Here is a 10,804-nt window from a genome sequence, read left to right as displayed (position 1 = left end):
AAACGTGGCTGGGACCATCCAAGAAATGAAGTTCCACATGATCGAGGGCGATGTGAGATATAACACCATGTTCGGGAGGCCATGGATCCACAACATGAGAGCAGTGCCCTCGACCCTTCACCAGGTTCTAAAATTCCTAACATCAGAGGGAATCAAAATGGTCTACGGGGAGCAACCGGCCATGAAGGAAAGTTTGATATCGATGAAGTGATTATGATATCTTCACTATCATCGACAAAGGGATCAAATTCGAATGAGGAACGGGATACCAAATAGCAATCACAAACATCAGCCTCGACCCAACTAGAGAATCAGAAGACTAACGAAGATGATTATTATGGGGTCCCTCGATCCTTCGTGGTCCCCGATGATTCCGATGCTACCAAATCAACGGTTGAAGAATTGGAGAAAATCACGCTAATCGAATATCTGCCCGAGTGAAAGGTATACCTGGGAATGAGGTTAGATCCCGAGCTCAGGAAAAAGCTTATTCAATTCCTTATAGCTAACATGAACTGTTTCGCTTGGTCCCATCTTGACATAACAGGGATCCCACCGGAAATAACCACTAATAGACTAAGCTTGGATCCGAAATTCCATCCGGTAAAGCAAAAATGAAGGCCCCAGCCCCAGGTCAAACATGCCTTCATCAAGGACGAGGTAACCGAACTTCTTAAAATAGGATCCATTCGAGAAGTAAAATACCCCGAATGGCTAGCAAATGTGGTGGTAGTCCCTAAGAAGGGAAACAAACTTAGAATGTGTATAGATTATAAAGACCTGAACAAAGCATGCCCTAAGGATTTTTTTTCCTTTGCCTAATATCGATCATATGATCGATGCCACGGCCGGCCACAAGACTCTCAGTTTTCTCGATGCGTACTCCGAGTACAATCAGATATAGATGAACCCGAAGGATCAGGAAAAGACCTCGTTTATCACTAAGTACGGTACCTACTGTTATAACATAATGTCATTCGGTCTAAAAAAATACCGGTGCAACTTATCAACGCCTAGAAAATCGAATGTTCAAAAAATAAATAGGAAAATGAATGGAAGTTTATATTGATGACATGTTAGTTAAGTCCCTATGAGAAGAGAACCATTTAAAGTATTTGCAGGAAACTTTCGACATACTGAGGGAGTACAATATGAAGCTCAACCCGAAAAATATGCATTTGGGGTTGGCTCGGGCAAGTTTCTTAATGTAAAGACCGTACAGAAATTAACGGGGCGGATAGCCGCCCTAGGACGATTCATTTTGAGATCCTCAGATAGGGGCCACCGATTTTTCTCACTGCTTAAGAAGAAAAGCAACTTTGCATGGACTTGGGAATGCTAGCAGGCTTTGGAAGAACTAAAGCGATATTTATCGAGCTTGCCGCTGCTTCATACCCCGAAAGTGGACGAACAACTTTACATGTACTTAGATGTCTCGGAGATAGAGGTAAGTGGAGTTCTGGTTCGAGTAGAACGAGGTACACAATTCCCCTTTTATTATGCCAGTCGGACCTTAGGCGAGGCCGAAACTAGATATCCACACTTAGAAAAATTAGCGCTTGCTTTAATAAGCGCCTCTAAGAAACTAAAACCATATTTCCAGTGTCATCCGATACATGTTGTAACAACTTATCCTCTTCGAAATATTTTGCACAAACCCGAGATTTCGGGTCGATTGGCCAAATGGGCCACAGAAATCGGCAGGTACGATATTGAGTATCGACCCCGAACCTCTATCAAATCTCAAATCTTCGCGGACTTCGTGGCTGACTTTAGGCCGACCTTCGTACCCGAGATTGAAAAAGAACTACTGATAAAATCGGGTACCTCTTCGGGAGTTTGGGCCCTTTTTACGGATGGTGCCTCGAACGCGAAAGGGTCTGGACTAGGCATTGTACTAAAATCACCCACAATGTAGCTAGACAATTTATCAGAACTACAAAATTGACTAACAATGAGATAGAGTATGAGGCCATAATTGCAGGTCTCGAACTAGCTAGAAGCTTGGGAGCGGAAGTCATAGAGGCTAAGTGTGATTCCCTTCTCGTGGTAAACCAAGTTAACAGGACTTTCGAAGTCCGAGAAGATCAAATGCAGAGGTACATGGATAAACTACAAGTGACTCTACATCGATTTAAGGAATGGACTTTGCAACATGTACCCCGGGAACAGAACAACGAGACCGACGCTCTTGCAAACTTAGGTTCATCGGTCGAAGATGACGAACTCAACTCGGGGATTGTCATACAACTCATGAGATCGGTAATCGAAGAAGGTCACACCAAGATAAACTCCACAAGTTTAACCTGGGATTGGAGAAACAAATATATAGAGTACTTCAGGAACGGGAAGCTTCCATAAGATCCAAAGGAATCGAGAGCTCTGCGCATAAAGGCAGCAGAGTTCACCTTGTCCGAAGACGGTATGTTGTTTAGAAGGACGTTCGATGGACCATTGGCAATATGTTTGGGACCAGGAGATACCGATTACATCCTACGGAAATTTCACGAAGACACTTGTGGAAACCATTCTGGTGCCAATTCGTTGGTCCACAAAGTAATCAGAGCAGGGTATTATTGGACCAATATGGGAAAGGATGCAAGGGAGTTCGTTTGAAAATGCGACAAATGCCAAAGACATGCGCTCATGATTTATCAACCCGGGGAGCTACTCCACTCGGTCCTGTCTCCATGGCCTTTCATGAAATGGGGAATGGACATCGTTGGCGCCCTCCCATCGGCCCCAGGTAAAGCTTAGTTTATTTTGTTTATGACTGATTATTTCTCTAAATGGGTTGAAGCACAGGCTTTCGAGAAAGTCATAGAAAAAGAAGTGATAGACTTAATTTAGGACCACATCATATGTCGATTCGGGATGCCATCCGAGATTGTATGTGATAATGGAAAACAATTCATCGGCAGAAAAATAACTAAATTTCTCGAGGATCACAAGATCAAAAGGACCATATCAACACCGTATCACCCCAGCAGGAATGGACAAGCCGAATCGACCAACAAAACCATCATCCAAAATCTTAAGAAGAGATTGACCGACGCCAAAGGAAAATGGAGAGAAATACTACCCGAGGTCTTATGGGCATACCGCACAACATCGAAATCTAGTACCAGAGCAACACCATTCTCATTGGTTTATGGCGCCGAAGCCCTGATCCCGATCGAGGTCAGAGAACCTAGCATCAAGTTTCGATATGCAACAGAGGAGTCGAATAACGAGACCATGAATACTAGCCTAGAATTGTTGGACGAAAGACGAGAAGCTTCTCTCGTCCTATTGGACGCCTAAAAATAGCGAATCGAGAGGTACTACAATCGAAGGACCAATATTCGACATTTTAAAATCGGGAACTTGGTGCTAAGGAAAGTCACCCTCAACACCCGAAATCCGAATGAAGTGAAACTGGGTCCGAACTGGGAAGGACCGTATCAGGTTCTCGAGATCATCAGAAAAGGATCCTACAAGCTCGGTGTGATAAACGACAAACAACTTCCGAGCAATTGGAATGTATCGCACCTAAATCGATACTACTGCTAAGGTACGTCCCTCATATGTTCATTTGTGTATCGAAACTAACCCTTGCAGGTGTTCGACTAGAAACAGGGATAGACTCCTCAACTCGAAGCCTCTAGGCTTGAAAGCACGCATTGCACTCTTTTTCCCTTAGACCGGTTTTATCCCAAATGGGTTTTTCTGCGAGGTTTTAATGAGACAACCACTGATCGTGCTAACTTAGAGCAATTCAACAGTATTCGAGGCCTCTTTACAATCAACCTCGAATACTGGAGGGGGGGGGGGGCATTGCCCTTGAATATATCAAGTTTCGAATATATCAAGTTCGACGCAAGGAAGTTACTTCATGACAACAAGGTCTCGACAGGAAAAAAATTGTAAGGGCCAAATGGTCAAACAAGCCATGCCCGCATAGTTCGCTCGAGCCCTGGCACAAAACATGTACACATGTATGATGACCTATAAAGATAAATTTCTTCTTTACCAATATCTCATACCTCAGAAAGGTTTTTCTACTTCATATTCTCGATCTATTATGCAAACAGGCTTAAGAGCCGACCATGACCGGAGTTCGAATGATTATCCCACAAATCGGGGACTGCCATCCGAAAAATCAATGAGATCGAATTATATAAAGCCTAAGGGCTACATTGCTTCGAGTTTGAGAAATCATTCCCACTCGACCATAAAGCCTAAGGGCTATTTTTTCTTCAAGTTCGAGCAAACACTCACTCGACCATAAAGCCTAAGAGCTGTTTTTTACTTCGAGTTTGAGCCAACACTCACTCGACCATAAAGCCTAAGGGCTATTTTTTACTTCGAGTTCGAGAAAACACTCACTCGACCATAAATCCTAAGGGCTGTTTTTTACTTTGAGTTCGAGCAAACACTCACTTGACCATAAAGTCTAAGGGCTATTTTTTACTTCGAGTTCGAGCAAACACTCACTCGACCATAAAGCCTAAGGGTTGTTTTTTACTTCGAGTTCGAGCAAACACTCACTCGACAATAAAGCCTAAGGGCTATATTTTATTTCGAGTTCGAGCAAACACTCACTCGACCATAAAGTCTAAGGGCTGTTTTTTTCTTCGAGTTCGAGCAAACACTCACTAGACCATAAAGCCTAAAGGCTATTTTTTTCTTCGAGTTCGAGCAAACACTCACTCGACCATAAAGCCTAAGGGCTATTTTTTCTTCGAGTTTGAGCAAACACTCACTCGACCATAAAACCTAAAGGTTGTTTTTTACTTCGAGTTCGAGCAAACACTCACTCAACCATAAAGCCTAAGGGCTATTTTTTACTTCGAGTTCGAGCAAACACTCACTCGACCATAAAGCCTAAGGGCTATTTTTTTTTTCTTCGAGTTCGAGCAAACACTCACTCGACTATAAAGCCTAAGAGCTATTTTTTCTTCGAGTTCGAGCAAACACTCACTCGACCATAAAGTCTAAAGGCTATTTTTTACTTCGAGTTCGAGCAAACACTCACTAGACCATAAAGCCTAAGGGCTATTTTTTCTTCGAGTTCGAGCAAACACTCACTCGACTACAAAGCCTAAGGGCTACCTTAATTCGAGTTCGAGCAAATCCTCACTCGACCTTAAAGCCTAAGGGCTAATTTTACTTCGAGTTCGAGAAATCATTCGCACTCGACTACAAAACCTAAGGGCTACCTTAATTCGAGTTCGAGAAATTATTCTCACTCGACTACAAAGCCTAAAGGCTACCTTAATTTGAGTTCGAGGAATCATTCTCACTCGACTACAAAGCATAAGGGCTACCTTAATTCGAGTTCGAGAAATCATTCTCACTCGACTACAAAGGCTGAGGGCTAACTTGCTTCGAGTTTTGGCGAATCATTTCACTTGACATCTATTTATCAATCCAAAGAGCCACCTCAGTTCGAGTTCGAACATTCACTCAAGGACTACCTATAAGAAAATGTCGAGCGCAACACCTACTATCGGTCCTTGCTATCTCAATCTTGGACCTTCGAATAATTATTCCATGCTAAGGCACTTTTTGACCTTTATATAAGTTAACAAAAAGGTAAAATATTTAGAAGACATAGAAGGGAAAAGTTTTATATATACATCAAATCTTTTACATAGGCAACACAGCCCGAAGAAAGTTCTTTACAAAAGGTTGAAGCAGCCTCGATAGAAATAACAAAAACTACTTAAGGTCCTAAATTGCTTGGTCTTCATTGGAGGCCACGTCCTCGGGATCTTCCCTACCTTCAGATTCGCTTGAGCTATCGGAGTCTTCCTCAGGAAAGGCAAGCCTTCGAGCCCTATTTTCCTCCGCCTTGGCATTTTCAATTTCGGCCTCAATATTGAAGCCCTGAGCACTGACCTCCTCGAGAGCTGCTCTCCGAGCTTGCCATTTAGCATGTTCGACCATGCTCTTGGCCTTGGCCTGATTAACCTCAACATCGATCCTGAACTTGGCCACTTTAGTATCAACTCTTTTATTAGCATCGGTCGCCTCAGATCTGACCACTTCGAGTTCATTATCCAAGCTTGCCTTATCGGAAGTGGCCAAATCTAACCGACTCTGAAGCTCTTTAACCCTCTTGATCAATACCGAGGCATTTTCTTTTGCACCCCGAGACTCCAATTGCACTTGAACGGTCTCCTTTTTAGAGACGAGGATATCCATATTTTCTTTGAATTTTTCCCCTTCGGCCATTAGCTCATCTACCTGCGAATTGAGTCATTCGATCTGTTCAAGCCTCTGTCGAACCTGCAGAATCAGATTGTTAGTGGTTATCTCCAATTTGTCTTCACTACCGTGAAGAATTCGGAATACCTGCTCGGCCATCTCCTCGTTCTCATCCCGAGCTGCTGCCAAGTCTACTCGAAGTTTCTCGCTAAGAAGTTTATAGGAGTTACTTTTCTCAGTGAGGTCCCAAACCTCGGCCTCATGCTCCTCTCGGATTCGGAGGAAAGCCTCGTGATGCAATATCGAAACCTACAAACATGGGGAAAATGTTAGAATTATCTACAACAAGTATAAAAGAAACAACATAGATGCCATCGAAGTTACCCGATTCAGAGCATGTTGGGCCTCGTTGAAAAGGCAGGCGAGTCCTGCCATATTCATCACTGCTTGATCCACTTCGGTCACTAGGGACTGAAGGTAACTAGCAATCCCCACGGAGGGAGAGATAATTCGGGTATCCTCCAGGACGGAGAGCACCACTTTTCGCATACGATCAAGATCAATACTCGGGGTCGGGAATCGGTCCACCAGTGTTGGAACCGATGAAGACCCGGTAGAGCCCGACCATGATATTTTCTTTGGTATCGGTAATCCACCGAACCCGATAACCTCCCCCGAGGCAGCTGACTTTAGCCCATCCAGAAAACCGTGGATATCGGTCGGTTCCTAAATGCCATCGTAGGATCGACCTTCCAACATGCTGGCCTCACAGATCATGGAATCCAAAATCTAAGGGGAACCGCTAATATCAACTATCCCGAGCTCATCCATCGAGATATTTTCTACTGCATAAGAAGTCCTACCCTTGGTCTCCCCCTCAACCATGTCAGCTCGAAATGGAATAGTCTCGACTTTTTCTTGTTCCGGGATTATGGCAAGGTTTCCCTTATTCACTTTTGCCAATTTGGAAGATTGTTGTATCACAAAATCAGCCCGTACACCGGCTAATTCCTCTTCTCCTTCTTCGGGCTCGTCCCTTAATCGGCGGATCGATTCCGGAAGCATAACATCGGGGGCCCCCTTTGGCTTGCGAGATTTCTTCGCCGGTTTTTTCTTTTCCGAGACCGGGGAACTCGGTACATCTTTTCTCTTCTTTTCTTTATCCTGCTTCGGGACAAGAACCCCCTCATTACCAAATGGGGCCCTCATGACTATGGGTCTCCCATCGACTCTTTGATAATTCCACCCAAGCGCGCTCGGTGTATGGTCTCTGCAGCACCAGACCTTCAACCCATTGCTTAAGATCCGGAATCGGCTCAGGCATCCGAACCACAACTGTGACAAGAAATAAAAAATGGATCGAGAAAATGAAAGGCAGTTACAAAATTAAAACGAACAAAGGAAAATAAGTGCTCACGGTTCATATTCCATTTCTCAGGAAATGGCATGTTATCGGCATGGATCAGGTCCAAGGTTTTGACTCGAACAAATCGGCCCATCCAACCTCGATCACGAGTCTCATCTATACTCGAGAACGGCGCTTTGGTGGCCCGATGAGCAAGCTTGATTAACCCCTCTCGATAAAGTTGTGGACTATAAAGGTGCATAAGGTGACCGAGGGTGAAAAGACACCCCTCGATTTTGCTCGAGAAAAATCGAAGAAGAGTCACTATTCTCCAAAAATAAGGATGGATCTGGCCAAGGGTCACGTAGTATCTCTTGCAAAAGGCAACGATGAGAGGGTCTAAAGGACCCAATGTGAAAGGGTAAGTATAAACACTTAGGAACCCTTCCACGTGGGTAGTAATTGATTCATCAGGCGATGGGACTACCACATGCTTATTGTCCAGTTGCATTCTTGTTTAAGTTTCTCGAGAATTTTCTCGGTGATTGTACACTGGTACCTCGACATCGGCTCACATCGACCCGGTACCGAATGTCACGACCCGAAATTCCTACCTTCGGACCGTGATGGCGTCTAACATTTCACTTGCTAGGCAAGCCAGCGTTAGAATAATATTAACCAATTTTTAAACAATTTTTAAATTATTAATAATCCAAGAACAAATGCGGAAGCAAGTTTGAAATATAGTGAATAATCCATAAAAATAACGGTGTCTAAATACCATCCCAGAATTAGTGTCACAAGTGCACGAGCTTCTAGAATAAATACATATAAGGTCTGAATAAAATAAAGCTGTCTGAAAATAAGCACACAACTAAAGTAAAATAGATGGGGACTCCAGAACTGCGGACGCAATGCAGTTATACCTCAAGTCTCCTCTGGTAGCTGAAATCCGAGCAAGTCTACGGTACGCTGCTGGGACCAACTCCAAAATCTGCACAAGAAGTGTAGAGTGTAGTATCGGTACAACCGACCCCATGTACTGGTAAGTGTTGAGCCTAACTTCGACGAAGTAGTGACGAGGCTAAGGCGGGTCACTTACATTACCTGTACGCAATATTAGTAATAGCAACAATAATAGAAATAAATCAGGTAACTCATTTTTAATAATCGAAACCAACACAGCAGTCATAACCAATTATCACTTCCATTAATTCTATTGCAGCGTGCAACCCGCTCCCATAATATATTCACATTCAATTCTGTTGCAGCGTGCAACCCGCTCTCACAATATATTCATTTTTAATCAAGTCTATTTGCGGCGTGCAACCCGATCCCCCAATATATATATATATATATATATGTAAGTCGACTTTTAAATAAGTTTGTTGCGGCGTGCAACCCGATCCTCTAATATGGACTTTTAATAAGTCTGTTGCGGCGTGCAACCCGATCCTCCAATATGGACTTTTAATAAGTCTGTTGCGGCGTGCAACCCGATCCTCCAGTATAGACTTTTAATAAGTCTGTTGCGGCGTGCAACCCGATCCTCCAATATAGACTTTTAATAAGTTTGTTGCGGCGTGCAACACGGTCCTCCAATATAGACTTTTAATAAGTCTGTTGCGGCGTGCAACCCGATCCTCCAATATATTCATTATAATCAATCATGTTGCGGCGTGCAACCCGCTCCTCCAACATATTCATTTACCAATTCTTATAGAATAAATTTTTCCAATAAATATAACAATTAATATAAAATTATAAGACAACAAGCATACAATAATTATGGTTTAATTATGAAGCAAACAATGACAAATAGCAAATTATTATGGAAATCAGGGAGCAAATAGGCAGTTTAATATTTAATATGCTAAATGTCAAATAACAATTAAGGCACATAATTCAAATAGCATGTAAAAATTAATGAAGGAATTCAAGAATTAATATTTGACAAAGAATAAGAGAGAAATAATTATTATAATAATTAATTTATGATTTTTCAAGTAAGCAGCCAAACAATTAATTTGACGAGGTATAGACACTCGTCACCTCGCCTATACGTCATTCACATGCAATTCACATAACAAATAATTTAAGGGTTCTATTCCCTCAAGTCAAGGTTAATCACGACACTTACCTCGCTTTGCAAATTCCAATCAATTATTCAACCACAATTTTTCCTTTTAAATTTGTCTCCAAAAGCTTCAAATCTATTTACAAACAATTCGATATATTCAATATGAATATTAGGAATTAATTCCATATGAATTTACTAATTTTTCGGATAAAAATCTGAAATTTATTAAAATATTTGGCAATGGGACCTACGTCTCAAATCTCGAAAAAATACAGAATCCGAACACCATTCCGAGACGAATCCAACCACACAGAAATTATCCAATTCCGATGACAAATGGACCTTCAAATCTTAAATTTTTGTTTTTGAATTTTTTTATAGAAAGTCCAATTTCTTCCATCTAAATCCGAAATAAACGATGAATATAGACATGGATTTGTGAAATATAATCACTTTTGGTTAAAGAACACTTACCCAATTCAAAGTCGTGAAAATCCCCCTTGAAATCGCCCAAATCCGAGACTTGAAACTCAAAAATGAGTAAAAATGGCAACTTCCGAATTTATGGGCTCTACCCAGTCATTTCACATTTGCGGATAAAAGTTCCGCATTTGCAGACTCGCATTTGCGAGACAAAGCTCGCTTTTGTGATGCCAGGCTGCCATGTGAAGTTCCGCATCTACGGACACTCCTGTCGCACCTACGACATCCGCTTCTGTGCAAAAAGGCCGCACTTGTGAAGACCCCATGCCAGCCCAGTCCCACATCTGTGATGGAAGTCTCGCTTATGCGAGCTCGCACCTGCTGTCAGTAATCGGCATGTGCGATTATAATAGAAGGCAAAAATACAGATTTTGCTTAAGTCCAATTCTTGATCCGATTTCAATCCGTATCACTCTCGGGGTACTCGGGACCCCTTACGAATATACCAACAAGTTCAATAACATAATACAGACTTACTCGGGGTCTCATATCACGTCAAACAACGCTGAAATTACAATTCACATCCCGATTCAAATTTTGAGTTTTAAACTTTCAATTTGCAAATCTCGTGCCAAAACATATTAAATGAATCCGGAATGACTTTAAATTTGGCACATAAGTCATAAATGACATAACAGAGATGTTTAAATTTCCAGAATAGGATTCCGGCTCCGATATCAAAAAGTCAACCCCGTGGTCAAACT

General features: G+C 42.2%; 1 protein-coding gene across 1 annotated transcript; it reads right to left on the bottom strand.

The window, feature by feature from the left end:
• Nucleotides 1–5,715: 5,715 nt before the first annotated feature.
• Nucleotides 5,716–6,741, bottom strand: LOC138902473 (uncharacterized). The gene is made up of 3 exons (XM_070190341.1): nucleotides 6,577–6,741; nucleotides 6,340–6,501; nucleotides 5,716–6,231 (listed from the first exon to the last, which is right to left on the bottom strand). The coding sequence occupies exons 1-3, from the start codon at nucleotides 6,739–6,741 to the stop codon at nucleotides 5,716–5,718; spliced, it is 843 nt and encodes a 280-aa protein (XP_070046442.1).
• Between the last annotated feature and the right edge of the window lie 4,063 nt (nucleotides 6,742–10,804).

The sequence above is a fragment of the Nicotiana tomentosiformis genome, chromosome 12, assembly GCF_000390325.3.
Source record: "Nicotiana tomentosiformis chromosome 12, ASM39032v3, whole genome shotgun sequence".
Lineage (NCBI taxonomy): Eukaryota > Viridiplantae > Streptophyta > Magnoliopsida > Solanales > Solanaceae > Nicotiana > Nicotiana tomentosiformis.
Note: the sequence above shows the minus strand (reverse complement) of the source record. Positions and strands in the feature narration are given on the sequence as shown.

Coding starts and splice junctions, on each gene's coding strand:
- LOC138902473 (XM_070190341.1), bottom strand. CDS start 6,741: ATGCGAAAAGTGGTGCTCTCCGTCCTGGAGGATACCCGAATTATCTCT. Junction 6,502..6,576: donor CCCAACATGCTCTGAATCGG/GTAACTTCGATG, acceptor CCATGTTTGTAG/GTTTCGATATTGCATCACGA. Junction 6,232..6,339: donor ACGAGGAGATGGCCGAGCAG/GTATTCCGAATT, acceptor CTCAATTCGCAG/GTAGATGAGCTAATGGCCGA.